Source organism: Pelodiscus sinensis, chromosome 3, assembly GCF_049634645.1.
Source record: "Pelodiscus sinensis isolate JC-2024 chromosome 3, ASM4963464v1, whole genome shotgun sequence".
Lineage (NCBI taxonomy): Eukaryota > Metazoa > Chordata > Testudines > Trionychidae > Pelodiscus > Pelodiscus sinensis.
This window is the reverse complement of record NC_134713.1, coordinates 176,182,615-176,198,029: the sequence shown is the minus strand read 5'-3', so window position 1 is coordinate 176,198,029 and position 15,415 is coordinate 176,182,615. Positions and strand designations below refer to the sequence as shown.

Below are 15,415 nucleotides of genomic sequence, written 5' to 3'. Positions count from 1 at the left end.
GACCGCCCATCCTAGGGTCAATAGTAGATCAAATGGTGGTCAGGTTTCTGAAGGGGTTAGAGACATTACTCGCAAGTCCACAACCTGTTTCCCCTTTAAAATTTAAACCCAGTGCTATCAAAATGTACGGGTCCTGGGGCGGCTTGCAACCTGTTTCTTATTGCTCCTCTCACAGAAGGTCACCTTCTTGGTAACCGTCATGTCAGCTAGAAGGATGTCTGAGGTCAGAGCACTGCATCAGAATAAGGATAAGGTCCAGCTGTGCCCTTACCCGGCCTTCCTACTGAAAGTGGTATCAAAGTTCCATAACAATCAGGAAATTTTTCTACTGGTCTTCTTTCTGATGTCTCAAGAAACCAAGGAGAAACCCTGGCTGTTAGATGGGTCCTGGCCTTCTACATTGACACAACTAAACGCTTCTGCAAGTCAATGCAGCTCTTCATAGCAGTGCCGGAAAGGATGAAAGGTCTGCTGGTATCATCTCAGCAGGTTTCATCTTGGATTATTCTCTGCATTAAGCTGTGTTATGATCTGGTAAAGGTATCACTCCTGGATATTGTGACCACCCATTCCATTAGGGTACCTCTACACTGCGGCGCTATTTTGGGATACCTCTGTTATCCTGAAATAGCTATTCCACATATTATAAACAATAGCTTTCAAAATAAAGGGCTCACTATTCTAATGTCTCTGTAAACCTTGTTCCACAAGGATTAAGGGACGTTTTGGAATAATGCTCTATTTCAAAATACACTTGAAATAAGCTACGGGTGCAGTGTAGAATCACCCTGAGAGTGCAGGCCTTGTCAGAGAGGTTTCTAGTGCAGGTACTAATCTAGAACATTTGCAGAATCACTACCTGTTCTTCAGAATAGTAACAGAGATGTAGCTGTGTTAGTCTGGTCTAGCTGAAACAAAAGACAGGACTATGCAGCACTTTAAAGACTAACAAGATGGTTTATTAGGTGATGAGCTTTCGTAGGCCAGACCCACTTCCTCAGATCAAATTGTGGAAGAAAATTGGCATGACAATATATACGGTCAAAAAAAGAGAACACACATAGAAAGGACAAATCAAATTTCAGAACAGAGGAGGGATGGGGGGGAGGAGGTTAATGTCTGTGAGCTAATGATATTAGAGTTTATCATTGGGGAAGCTATCTTTGTAAGGGATAAGGTAATTAGCATCTTTGTTGAGGTCTAGTCAAATTGTCAAATTTAAGCATGAAAGGGCATTGTCTCAACGACTTGACTACGTGCATCCTGCTTCAAAGATATTTTAACACAAGACTTCAAAGAGAAACCTCTGAACTGTCATTCATGCTTAAATTTGATACTTTACGACTGGGCCTCAACAAAGATAGCTTCCCCAGTTATCTCTAATATCATTACCTCACAGACACCAACCTCCCCCATTATCTCCCCTCTATTCTGAAATTTGATTTGTTCTTTTTTTGATTGTATCCCTTTGGTATATATGGTCATGACAATTTTCTTCCACAATTTGATCTGTGGAAGTGGGTCTGGCCCATGAAAGCTCATCACCTAATAAACCATCTTGTTAGTCTTTAAAGTGCTGCATAGTCCTGTCTTGTTTTACCTGTTCTTCAGTCTGTAACTTTGCGTCCCTTTTTGCCATCAGCCAGTAAGCATAGGATGATGCCAGTATTGGAAGGACAGCACTGCAAGCAGCATGCCTGTGAATCCATGCCTCCCCCAGGAATACTTCTTACAAGTCTGCTAGCATGGAATTTACATGAGCAAGCACTTGAAGAAATAAAAAAGATTACTAATCTTCTGTAACTATTGTTTTTTGAGTTGTGTTGCTCTTGTACAATCTCTTTCTTAGAGTTACAAGCAAGAAGGAACTAAGAAGTTGTGGGACCGTGGTGCCCCTTATACATGTATTGTCCTGATAGGTGCCACTGATGGAAAAAATAAAAAACGTATTAGATATGCTTCCACCTAAGATGGAATGGACATGTGCAATGTATCTTTGAAGAATGGCCATTAGGAAACATTACTGTTTCTTTTTCTGTAAATATTATCCAATTAAATAGTTTCTAAATATTAACATTATAATTCAAAATTGTGTTCTCTGTAACATGTACATTGATTTGCCGTAGCTTGTGATCTGCAATGCACAATTCCCATTCCCTCGAAATTGTGGCTTAAATAAAGAAAAGTTTGAGTAATATGAAGATGTAGTTTCTGTTGCCCACTTACTATTAGTAATTTAATTATTAGCAAATAAGACAATGATTCAATAATGCAGTATCACCTTGTTTTAATTCCTTTTTTTGTTTTTTTCCAAGGGAGGAAAAAACTGAACAGCTGCTGGATTGTAAACAAGAACTTGAACAGATGGAGGCTGAGCTAAAGAGACTGCAGCAGGAGGTGTGTGACTTGGACATCTATTATACAAAATTAAGATAACTTTTAAGAATTTTTAACCATCTCAGTAATTATTTTCATTGTTCAGATTATACACCTTTTGTTTTGTTGCATTAATAGCACATCTGTAAATATGAACTTCTGGAAAAGCTCCAATAATGTTCATTTTTAATTGTGAAAGGACACTTCTCAGTTTTTCTGCCATATGCCCAAACGTAGAACTATATTTAAGGAAATTCATAGATACCATTGTAGGGAAGGGCTTTTCTCCTTCTATTGTGATCAGTAGAGAGATGGACAAATGTACATAAAGAGATTCTTCCTTGAGTAAATGCGGACATGTATTCCCAATAGGTGTGTGCGTGCCTTGTGCACTGGAGTCAGAGACTTTTGCCTAGTACCCACAGAGGGGCAGTGCTTGTTCCGCATGGCTTTCACCCTGTCCATTGTTCTATAAGGCAGGATCTCCCTGACCCCCCAATTCCTTCTTATTGCTCATCAGCTGGAGTTGGAGCTTTGTGGGTGCCATTCCACAGCCTTGTGAATTTATATTTTTTAGCCTTGTTATGTGCATAGTTGATAATTAGTAGTTAGTTTAGAGTTAGTATAGTGTTATATTTAGCAGTATTGCCCACACCCAGCTGCTACCCTCACCAGGGTTCAAGCATTGCCCTTCATATGGGACAATAGCCAACAGTGATCCCTACATGCAAAGCCTGCTTTGCCTTAGTGAAGCCCACCTGAAGGAAACTGAGCACTCTGTCATTCATTCAAAAAGAGTGCTCAGGTTGTGCAGGACCTTTGCCTGAAGCAGTACCTGCACGAGCAGGCCATGATGCCTGACCTGGTACCGAGGCCTTCCTTGGGTACCAAGGCCTTCCTCAGGCTGCATATCAGCCTTGATCTTGGAGAGATCCTTCTGGAGCTCAGTCACATCCAGAGATGCACAGAAATCATTGCTCATCAGTGCAAAAGGAAGAGTTTGCATAAGACCAACTGGGGATGTTTCAGATTCTGAAGTGACTTTTATGCTTCTGATAAGAAGAGCACAGAACAGCTCGATGCCAGATCTGTCCAGCAGGATGATGTAGAGACTTCTGACCCTTGATATCAGGTCGGAAGGACAGACACTCCATGCCATCAACTCCGGTTCTAGTTCTTGGGCATCCGTTGAGTCCCTGACAATGCAAGTGTTCATAGTGTACTAGGCTGTGGCAAACCTCTGCTTTTCAGTCCCCTCCTCACCACTGGTCCCGGATTTTGTATGTCTGGCACCCTTGATGGAACCATAGTTGGAGCCTGTAGCCAAAGCCTTGACACTGCATCTTGAAGTGCCCTGATTGATGACTGTTGTGGACATGGTACTGAAGACAGTAACAATGTTCTTTCATACTGGACTCTTCCTCTTCACCAATTCAGTTGATGCCACAGATTGTCTTGTGAAGGTTATCTCCAGCCTTGACTTCAAAGTATACAGGCATTCTGGTACTAGCATCCATCCTGGGACTGATCATGCCAGTGGCACTGATTACATCGTGGGTGCCAATCCTGATCTCAAAATGAGCTATAGATGATTTGGTTCCCTCTGGAGTCCTCCACCTCATGTTACCACAGTCAGGCTCTTCATCCTTCTGTGGTACTTAACCTGAGAGAATCTGGAGGCCTTTATGGATATCTGAAGGCTGGGATGTAGGCTCCTGGTGGAGTGTCTTCTGGCCACCAATACCTTACCCGTAACAGTGCGTGTCCGGGCTCCACTAGGAAGCCTTTCAGTCCCAGAGGTCTCACTTGTCATCTTCGAAGTTGAGAGGGGTCCAGCTTTCATAGGACTGATCATTTTCATTAGTGACCTCTAGCAGAGTCACTAGAGTTTCCTAAGTTGGAACTGCTGCCAGAGGAGCATTACTTGCCTATAAAGACCTGTTGCATTGGTTAGCCTCATCCTTGGGCACCAAGGCAGAGGTTCTCCAGGAGTACATCCACAATCTGGTTGACATCTCCAGCCCTCTGTCCCTGGAAAAGTGGCCCTTTCAATTAATGAGGTGCTCCTGAAGTCTACAAACATTTCTGAAGTGGCCCCCTTTTAAAACTTATTGCCAAACACCTCTGGTTGTTTGGGAGAGATTCATATCCCTCAGAAATTAAACTTAAAGCCAAGGGAAGGCAAGATTGAGAGCTCTGTCTCAAGATGATTTTGATGGAAAAGTCCATTAAGCCTCCTCCTCAGGGACCAAAACTGACATCAGTATATGATTGTCTGAACAAAACTTATGCTAACATGAAACATTTTCAGGAACTCTTTAAAAGAGTAGACCCCAGTCAAGACCTCCCACTAAAGGAAATGCAGGAAAACTAGCATAAGCAATTGCAAATTTTACAGATGTCCATTACATTCAAAATTATACTATGAATAAATGATACGATATTGGAACCAGCAGAGACTGTCTGACAAAACGATGCAATCATATTATTTAACAGCAAAGGAGCCAGCAGGAAGTACTTCATCCCAGCTAAAGGAATAGACTTTTTGATTTCTCATCCACAACTCAGTTCTCTTAGTGGTAGTAAGTGTTGCTGCAAACAATCGCAATTCCACTCCATCCCACTAGACAAAGAACGTACACAATTAGAGGTTTTAAGCAGAAAACTGTACTCATCAACTGCACTACAATACTAGGTAGCCAATTATTCAGCTATTTTAGCCAAGTACAACTACAGCAGTTATGATAATCTCTAGGAATTCCTCGATGCCTTATTGAAGGAGACATACTCTCAGTTCAGCGTTGATATGAAGGAGTGATAACTAATTGCCTGGACAATCCTACAGGCCTCGACGAATATAGCGGACACTACTGCCGCAGCAGTCTTTATGTGCAAGGTTTCATGGCTCTAGTTAGCCAGAATCTCCAAAGAGCTCCAACTCAAGATAGAAGATCTCCCCTTCGATTGGGAGAAACTCTTCTCAGTAAAAACAATGTCCTTCATTTTGTGAAGGATCCTAAGGTCACCCTGCACAACTTAGGCACATACGTGACTCTTAACAAAAGATGCCAGTACCAAGCATACCAAAAGGACAAAGAAACCTTTTTCCACCACCCATAACAATAACAATTTGACTACAAAAGAAATAAACAATGTTTACAAAATTGTAAGGCTCATCAAAGTCAGTCAACATCTTTTCAGCCATCTTCCACCAACTAACGGTTTTGAAGTCTTGGTTGAGGACTGAACAACCTCCCAGTCAATACAGCATTGTGTTCCCTCTAAGCTATGCGGCAGCTTCCCTCTAAGCTGAGGAGCCTTGAGCCTTTGACTGGGCGGGGCTGATTAATCACCTGTGAAGCTGTGCTGCTGCGCAGCTTAGAGGGAAGACTGGTGCTGACAGATATTCTTGCCCCACCTTTTGGCCACCATCTGTGCCTGTTTTACCACGCTTGGGCAGCAATAACAGTAAGCCAATGGGTACTGGAAATGATAAACTCACTGTCCCATTACTCTCCCTTCCCTGCTTTTCCATCCCTCCTCAGGGACCCTTCTCAGAAGCACCTTTTACAGCAGAAAGTGATGCATTTACAGTTGCATGCTGTGAAGCAAGTTCCAAAAATGGGAAAACTTTTTACTTTATTTTTTCACCAAAAAGAAAAGCATTGGATGGAAACCTATTTTAGACTTTGGGAAACTCAATAAATTCATGCAGAATCACAGATTCAAAATGATCATATTGGCCACAGTTGTTCCAGTGCTAGATAAGGACTGGTTTTTACCTCTCAAACTCCCAAGATGCTTTTTTTCATTTAACCATATAGCCTCCTCACAGGCATTTCTAAGATTCATGGTGGTACTCAATCATTATCAGTACTACCTTTTGGCCTTTCTACTGACCCCCCCCCCTTGATTTTGTTCCAAAACCCTTATAGTAGTGGCAGCCCACCTATGAAGAAAAGGAATGATGCTCTTCCCATATCTAGATGATTGTCTGTAAAGGTACTACTCAGGCAGAAGTAGTAAGCATGGTGCAGCCCACCGTCACACTGGTGTGCAGACGCTGGGGTTGCGAATAAATGCTCAGATATCTACACTGACCCCAGTGCAATATCTGGACTTAATCGGGGACAACCTCAATTTCACACAGGCTAGTACAGATATAATAATCCACTTCAGCAGTCACCAGCTGTACACACACATCCACCAGAAACTGCCTACAATTATTAGGTCATGTAGTGATTATGATTTTTGTCATAAAGATATGTGAGACTGCATACACATTGCCTCCAGGGTTGGCTAAGCACAGTTTACATTTCCAGAGTGGCAGACCCCTAGAGGTCATTTCATCACTACAGTGGTGGATGAAACCACAAAATGGCTGCACAGGGATTCCTTTCCAACAGAATCTATCATCACTAATAATCTCGACTGAAACATCTTTGATAGACTGGGGTGCTCACTTAAACCAGCACAATGTACAAGTCAAGTAGTCAGTGATGGAAACTCAGCTTCACATCAGTCTCCAAGAGCTAAAAGTGGCATACATTGCATGGAGATGCTTCCTCCTGATCATATGGAATGAATCAGTCTGCATACTGACCAACCATATCATTCATATTCTGTATCAATTGCCAAAGAAGAGCTCGTCCCATTCACTATGCGCCAAGTCCACAAAATCATGGAATGGGTACATCAGCACAACATAACCATCTTAGTACCTTAGCTCCTAGAGTGCCAGAATATAGTGGCAGATACACTAAACAGACATTTCTCCAAGGAATACAAATTGGAAAAACATGAAAGGGTCCTCTAATCGCTATTCCAAAAATGGGGCTATCAATCTGTAGACCATTGTGTCATTAAGAAGCCACAAGTGCCCACTTCTTTGTTCCAGAACAGGACTAGCATTTAATTCACTAGAGGGAATGGCTTCCTCACCTTGTTGAACACATCGCTCATGTTCCCACTGATACCTCTAATCTCATAAGTAATTCACAAGATATGGATCTACAAGGCTGATTGTTTAAATGGGCAGTTAGACTTTTCTCCCTTACCTGTTGCACCTGGCAGTGAATGTTCCCGAGCTCTCCTCTTCCAGATGGATCTCCTTTCCTAGAACAGAGAGTGGACTTTATCCAAATCCAGAGAAATCCCTAAGATGTCGTTCCAATACGACAAATTAGTCTGATCAGAATGAGTGAAAAATGGATTATTGAATGACAGGTGATCCATCATGCTCAATATGTACCTCTAAAAATGTAAGAGATTCTCACTCTGGTGCCAGCAAAAACAAGTGACTGGATTGCATATTGGAACTCAAGGAATCAGACTTATTCATAAGGTCAGAAATGTACCCAGCAGCCATTACAGCCTTTCACCACAAACTGGAGGGAATGTCTTCACTCACCCAATCACTAGACACTTCGTTAGTGGTACACAAATGTACCTGAAAGTCTGATAACCTAAACCCCATGGGACTTTAACTTTGTACTATAATACCTCACCAAATTGCCTTTAGAACCCTTAGCAATCTGTTTTCTCCTTTAAATGTCGGTGAAGGTTGCATTTTTGGTAGCATTATATCAGCTAGATGGGTGAGCAAAACTGGGGCACTGATAGCAAAGACCCCTTACATGGTATTCACTAAAGACAAGATCATGTTGAGATCACATTCAAAATTTTTGTCTAACGTATCTACATCCTTCATTTGAACCAGCTCATATACCTTCCAACATTTCACCCAGAATGCCATGGGAATTCACAAGAGGCCATCCTACATATACCCAATGTCCGGTGGGTCATGGCCCCTGGGAGAGGCTAGCTCCCAACTCCTGCCCCTCCCCTTCTTCCCTCCTTCCTTTGCAGGAACCACAGCACCTTCCTTTCCCCCTGAGCACAACAGGCAGCATGGTTCCAGCACCCTGAGTGCCAGGCAACCTTAGCCCTGGTGAAGCCCCAGCATCAGCCACCATGAGTCCCAGCAGCCTGCCCCAGCCAGTCTGGAAGAGTGGGAAGGGGGAAGTAACTGCAGAAAGAGGCCTAGGATGAGCTGTAGGTGGCAGGGCCATGCTAGGTTGGTTTTGGACGTACAGTCTCCCCTGGCCAATGATACCTGCTGCCCATGGTCTACTCTATCTCCTTTTCCAGCCAGCAAGTATTCATATTTCCTGTTTACTTAGTTTCTGAGAGTATGGCACAGTTTCACCAACTTGAATACTGTTTTTGAATTTCACTGTGGGGATGTGTAATTTCACCAATTCTTATAGCAACATACTAGAAACCTCTTTCCAAAATACTCCTTTATGTTTATTGTAACTATTTTTATTAATCATTTGGTTAATATTAACCCAAGCAAATCTGAATAATTTGTAAAATTTGGCTGGCATAAATTGTTCATTATAGATCCATGCCGCTAACTTCCAAACTTGTGTATTTTATTTTTGTGTCAAGGCTCCAAAATGAATATCTCAGGGCTTGGGATTGGCAATATCTTGCTGTATTATTTCCTGATTGTTCTAAATGTACATATTAACTTAAAATGTGGCTTTAATTAGATGCATTTTTTTCTTTATATAGGAATTAGATACAGTGCTTCTGTCAGCTAATTTCTAAATTATCTGCAAAAAAAATAGAGTTCTCAGGTGCCTAAGTAGGTTACAGTTAAAGTTGCTCTGCCCCAAATCTGAAATGGTACCCCTGCTGAAGTCTCTTCAGATGAGGTATCAAAATGCAAGTCACAGCCCCCCCACACCTTCAAGAATGCTCTATCCCTGTGGTCCCAGCAAAAGAGGCTGGGGTGGTGAATCTACACTGCTGTCAACAATCCAGCCCTAATGTAACAGGTTTTGAAAAATTGTTCTGTCTGGATCTCTGTGTCAGGCTCAGACTGCCTTATCCTGGTAATCCACTGCATTCTCCTCAAAATTGGGATTAAAGTCTTCTGCTTAGAAGTTCACTCTGGAGCATCAGGAGTCATTTCTGCAGTCTGTTCTTTAGGTCAATCCTGCTCTTCCTCCCCAGACCAGGAGAAGTCATTTCTAGCTTTCCTGTTGCTGGCTCTACCCGCTACCCTGCTAACCAACCGGGCTTCATGGCTCCTTTGGGCAGCCTAGCTTGACCACATGCTGGGCTTCCCAGCTTTCCTCCTCCTCCCCCCACAGCCCAGCTGAGCCACGTGGGCATGCTTCTTTGTAGAAATTTGATCACATTGAAATAACTTTGTTCTTTCAAGTAGAATGAAGAAATGTGTTGAAATGCACTGAATCCCCTTTCAAGAGCTTTAGCGTTAGATAGGATGTGTATGTTTTGCAGATATATATTATGTCTACATATTCTAACTAGGCAGTTCATATAGGTTTGTGAAAAAATTGAAGTAAGGAACAATATATCAGTCCACAGATTACCTGTCATATAACTTATTTTTTTAAATTTTCTAGAACATGAATTTGATTTCAGATGCTCGCTCTGCCAGAGTATATCGTGATGAGCTAGATGCACTCCGCGAGAAGGCAATCCGTGTTGACAAGCTTGAAAGTGAAGTCAGCCGATACAAAGAGAGGCTGCATGATATTGTATTCTACAAGGCTAGAGTTGAGGTATATTTAAAACAATTCTTAATCTCATGGAACTTGTTTTTTAGTAAAAAGGTTTTGCCTGATCATACTGCTTTCTCCCTTTTTTTTTATTTTGACAACATTAAAAAGAAGATATGAAAGTAGTTTGATGGTCTTGCATTGTGATATTTTGTTCGACTTTATATGATCATTTTTAATTTTCAAGATGCGTATTCAAACATCCATTCATATGTAGTTCCATTTGAAGTCAGCAAAACTCTGTTAGTGCATTGGTCCATCTGTACAGACCCATTTGCAGGATCAGATTCTACAAGCAATCATAAAGAAGATGTGGGAAACACAGAAGAGGGACTTTGCTTGAAATTTAAGTTTAATTTTTCATTCATATCTTGTAGGCATCGTGGGGGAAGACATTTTTTAGGAGTGATTAGAATGAGAAAAAGAGTTTGGCATGGTGAAACAAGCTGAGAAGGGTATATCATGCACAGAACATGGGAAAAGACAGATATAAAATTGAAGAGTAATTTCAAATTTGTCATGAATTAGAAATTGACAAGACAAAAAGAAACCAAACTAAGAATAAGTTATCCATTTTCAGTTTGGTAAACAGTGGGATGCCCAATTATCTTTACTAAGGCCAGAACCTTTGTCTGGAAGGGCTCATCTAGACTACAGGGAATGGTCAAAAGAAGATATGCAAATTCTGCGGGATATGCAAATTCCATAATTAAGATGCAGCTTTTTCAGCGAAGCCCACCCTTTGTCGAAAAATCATGTAAACCTCCTTTTTTGAGGAAAAGCGGCTTTTCAACGAAGGGGGCAGTTCACCGAAAAAGCCGTGTCTTAATTACTTTCACTTTCAAAAGCACAATCGGAAGAAGATATGCAAATTCTGTAGGAATTTCGACCATTCTGCGTAGTCTAGATAAGCTTGATATGGCAGGTTAATGGCGAGATCACAACATTTGCACAGGGTGCAACATTTAAGATAGTCAAAATTAGAAAAGTCTGTAAAGAACATTAGAGAAACCTAACAAAACTAGACAAATGTACATTGGCAAATCAGATTCAACAAATGCATATTGGAAGGAATAATTTAAATAATGATGCTAAGTTGAGCACTAAATTGGGAAAAAGACTTAGGTGTTGTTTGACATTTTACTAATGTCCTACGTTCATTATGAAGCAACAGTCAAACAACAAACAGTGTTAATCTGTATTAAGTACAATATAAAATACTGTAACTTTTATAATGACATTATATAACCTCATGAGACAGCCTTATTGTGAAAACTGTATCAAGTCTAGTCACTCAACTTGAAAAACACTAACAGAAAATAGAAGGAGTTTTAAAGACAATTGATAAAGATTATTAATGACATGAGGAGTTATTGAAAAAATTAGGAGTACTTAGTTTAGAATCTATCTATTGACTTTGAAGCAAACTGAAGACTCTGATTGTTTTCCTTCTCTTATATAGAATTTTCATTAGGCAAGAATCCTTTCTTTGATTCCCAACCCCGCAGTGAAAAAGTACAGGAGTCCAAGATAGTGATTGGTATTAGATTTCTAGATCACCTGACTGTGCAACATCGCAGCATCTATGAGTCACAAGAAGTATGGAGAATCACAGGAAGACCAAGGCTTTTCTCAGTCCATTGTTCTGGCTGATGGGCCATCAACCTTGTCTGCTTTTCTGTTTCAGTACCTGAAATGTTAACGGTGGATGTCACCCAAAGTAGCATAGTTGTAATATAGACACTTAGTTGATATTTCTTAACTTAAGATACAAAAATGATACATGCACACAAATAGAATAATCATATTCAGTAAATCATAACCTTTTTGATGATACCTTATATGAATTATCTCTGTAATGATTCATCCTTTTTGTGAGCACCGCCTTCAGCCATGAGCATGTGTCTGCATGCTCGTACTCTTTTCCTGGTTCTGGGACTGGATGGGTGTCCCTGATTTCCTTTCCCCAGGATTGCCTAGGACAGGGGTGGGAAACCTAAGGCTTGGAGGCTGAATGCAGCCCCTGGCTTGCATGGTTCTGGCCCCCAAAGCTCAGGGCTCCCCCCAGCATGGGGAGCCTTCCCTGGCACTTTAGCCCCACCACCTGCCATTTCCCCAGGGGGGTGGACCACATAAAATCTACTTGCCTGGGCCCCCCCCCCCCAGGCTTTCATGTTCAAGGGGAATGTGGGGAGTGTCTTTCTCCTTCTCAGTCGGGGGCCACTGCAGTGAGGGTTTGTGTGTGTGTTTGTTTTTTGCTTCTCACTTGTGTCCCCCCTCCCAACTGATTTTTTCTGTGAATCAGCAGCCCCTAACTCTAAAAAGTTTCTCCATCCCTGACCTAGGATCAGGCTTCTTTCTTCCCCTCCTGTAGCTACTGGGGGGAGTTGGTGAGGAGGCCGAGGCCCACTCACTACTCTGGGTCCCTGTAAATAGCAGTTGTCTGTTAAGTGATGATCCTTGAGATTTCACTGCTATTCTCCCTCCCTGGGACACTTCCTCATGGGCTCACACAGTCTTTGTCCTCACCTCCGGATTTTGTCTCAAAGTCCCCACATCCACTATTCTGCAACTCTTCCTACCAACCATGTCCCTGTGTTCAGTAGCCAATCCTGGGTTTCAGCTCCTCTGCAATATGCTCTCCACGCTGAGCTGTCCAAGGTACTGCAACTGTCTCAGGGTGTGTCTACACTGTATGCTTATTTCAAAATGAGCTATTCCAAAAGAAATACTCAGAAATAGCTTATTTGGAAATAGCATGTCTACACTACAGAGAAGCCTCAACATTAGTCGAAGGTGTACTGGAGAGGCACTGGGGAGTAATTAGTTTGAATGGCCCTGGGCAGAAGCTATTTCGAAATAGCGGCAGTGGAGCCAGTAGCAGAGCCAAACTGGCAGCAGAGTCCAGCTATGGCAGGAACTGGGGCTAGACTGGTGGCTGGGGCTGACAAAGGAGCCCAGTAGGGGACATAGAGCCTGTTTGGGGGTAGAGAGCCAGGCGGCTAGGGCTGGAGGTCCAAGGGCAGGGAGCCTGGGGATAGGGAACTTTGCAACCAGGGCCAGCAGCAGAGTCTGGTGGCCAGGAGGGGAGACTGGTTGGGTCTGCTGACAAACCCAGTGGGAGCTTGGAGTCCATCAGCAGAGGGGCCAAAATTGACCTCCCCTGGTCCAGCAAACTCCCTGGTTGGGGACTGGTCGGGTACTAAGGATGCCGGACCAGATAAGTCCAATCTGTACATGTAATTGTGTTTATTAGAAAGCATTCTTTAATGCTTTGACCTCTAATCCCTTCCACTCACATACTTGGATATATTTGATGTGTCTCAAAGAAAAGGGGAAGGCATTTTATTGAGCAAATAGGTGGCTTGTGGTTCAACAAGTACTTTTTGCCTAATATTATGAAATATTGATGGCATTTTGAATGTTAAATTCAGTTAACAGGAAAATAATTACTTAGGCCAGAGTGGCTTAATTTTCCATGTTCTACAAGGCAGCAACAGTATTCCTCCTGGTAGCATAAAACTAGTATTGTTCCTCTGTGCAAGGGGAGCCAACATTGTTAAAAAACCAAACCAAATCTGCAATTCCTGTTTGCTGCAGCAAGGACACTGATTGTGATTGTAGATTCCCAGATCAAATTTCAAAATCCAGGGATAATTGAGGCCAAATCACAGTTATTGGCGGTGTAATTATCTATATCATTTTACTGAACATTTCTTTTCCCTAAACTAATAATAGTTGGATAGTAAATGTTTACTGTACAGTTACTTCAAATTTCATACAGACTTTCGTCTGCATGAATCATAATCATGGTATGGATTTTAATATTTCAGATCTTATTTTTAGCAATCATACATTTTGTTGTGTTATCATGTAGTTGTAAATGTATTTTTATGAAAATAGTATAAAATTAGTTATTGTTTTTACCATTAAAATTCATTTTCTGTTCTTACATTAATATTTAAAAACTAGACATGCTGAAATCAACTTTAGTATGAATGAAAAAACTTTGATTTCTGTTTAATTCTTGAAGGAGTTAAAAGAAGACAATCAAGTACTGTTGGAAACAAAGACAATGTTGGAAGATCAACTAGAAGGGACCCGAGCCCGTTCTGACAAATTACATGAACTGGAAAAGGAGAATCTGCAACTAAAAGCTAAACTACATGATATGGAAATGGCAAGTATTAAAACAGAAGATGACACTAATACTTGTGTTTTTAAGAAAAATAAAACTGGTATGCTTAGAATTTTCTTTTGCAAGTTTTACTAATGGAAGGACTTCATCTCATTGGAAGAACTAAGTAGGGACCGAGTAACTTACAATTTTCAGACTCAACCTCATGATGGTGTTTTCTTCAATAGCTTCAGTTTTGCATAAACAGATATCTATTCCAAAAGGGAAGAACCTACCTAAAAGTTACACAATATTTAATTAAGTGGATAGATCTATTCACCCTCCTTCCCTTTACTTTGGAGCTGGTGGTGAGGGGGTCTTGCACAGGAGTGAGTAGGGGCCTCTCCACAAACTTAATGCTGAGAGAGGGTTCCTCTGTGCAAGATGAATTTTCCATAATTTGTTTCCAGTCACTTTAAGCCCATTGTAATTAGTCCAAATTGGCCTTAGCAAACTCCTGTTAGTATTTTGTAAAATTATGGCTATTGAATGTAATATTTTTGTAAATTTTAAGGCACAGTATTTTAAAGATTCACGTTAATTTTTAAGGAGCGTGATATGGACAGAAAGAAAATTGAGGAACTTATGGAGGAAAATATGACTTTAGAAATGGCTCAGAAACAAAGCATGGATGAATCATTACATCTTGGCTGGGAACTTGAACAGATGAATAGAACTACTGAGCTTTCTGAAGGTAAATAAATACTTGCCACTAGTTCAAATAGAAGTTTGGAATAACATAATCCAATAGAGTATCAGCGTAATACTGTGAAATTAATTTTGAAAATACTGATGTTTGAAGTGGCCTGTTTGTATGCATAGTTATTTCTAAAGGTGAAATCATCTTTACTAGAGCCATACAGATTTACACCAGCTGACAATCTGATCCAGTTTGTTTAATTAAGAAAACATCATGAAAATAGCTGAAAGACCTAATTTAATTTTTGTGGCATGCTGAAGAATAATATGCCATCATATATATAGTAGCCCAGTGTCTGTGACTCTGAAATGCTGGCTGTTCCCTGTAGGCAGCACAGTTGCCTCCTGCCATGGGGTTCGGCTGACTTCTGTGCTGCTCAGCTGGGCCGCCGTGTGAGAGCAAGCGGTTGTTTGGGGTCCGCGCTCCTCATGTAGCAAGGGGGTGAGGAGAGAGAGAGAGAGAGACCGGAGGCTCAGGAGAGAAGACCAACGTGGAAGAGAGACCTGAAAATCCTGTCTTATGATGGGGTAGTTGGCTAGTTAATATAGAAAATCCCATCTTTTTTGA

The 15,415-nt window shown here is 41.3% G+C and overlaps 1 protein-coding gene across 11 annotated transcripts in view; it reads left to right on the top strand.

The window, feature by feature from the left end:
- Positions 1-15,415, top strand: part of CCDC88A (coiled-coil domain containing 88A) — a 248,647-nt gene that overhangs the window by 150,386 nt on the left and 82,846 nt on the right. For all 11 annotated transcript variants that reach the window (XM_014573127.3, XM_014573125.3, XM_014573124.3 and 8 more), the window contains exons 10-13: positions 2,316-2,397; positions 9,816-9,974; positions 14,005-14,151; positions 14,698-14,842. In XM_014573127.3, the coding sequence (XP_014428613.1) occupies positions 2,316-2,397; positions 9,816-9,974; positions 14,005-14,151; positions 14,698-14,842 (533 nt within the window). The remainder of the gene's footprint in view (positions 1-2,315; positions 2,398-9,815; positions 9,975-14,004; positions 14,152-14,697; positions 14,843-15,415) is intronic.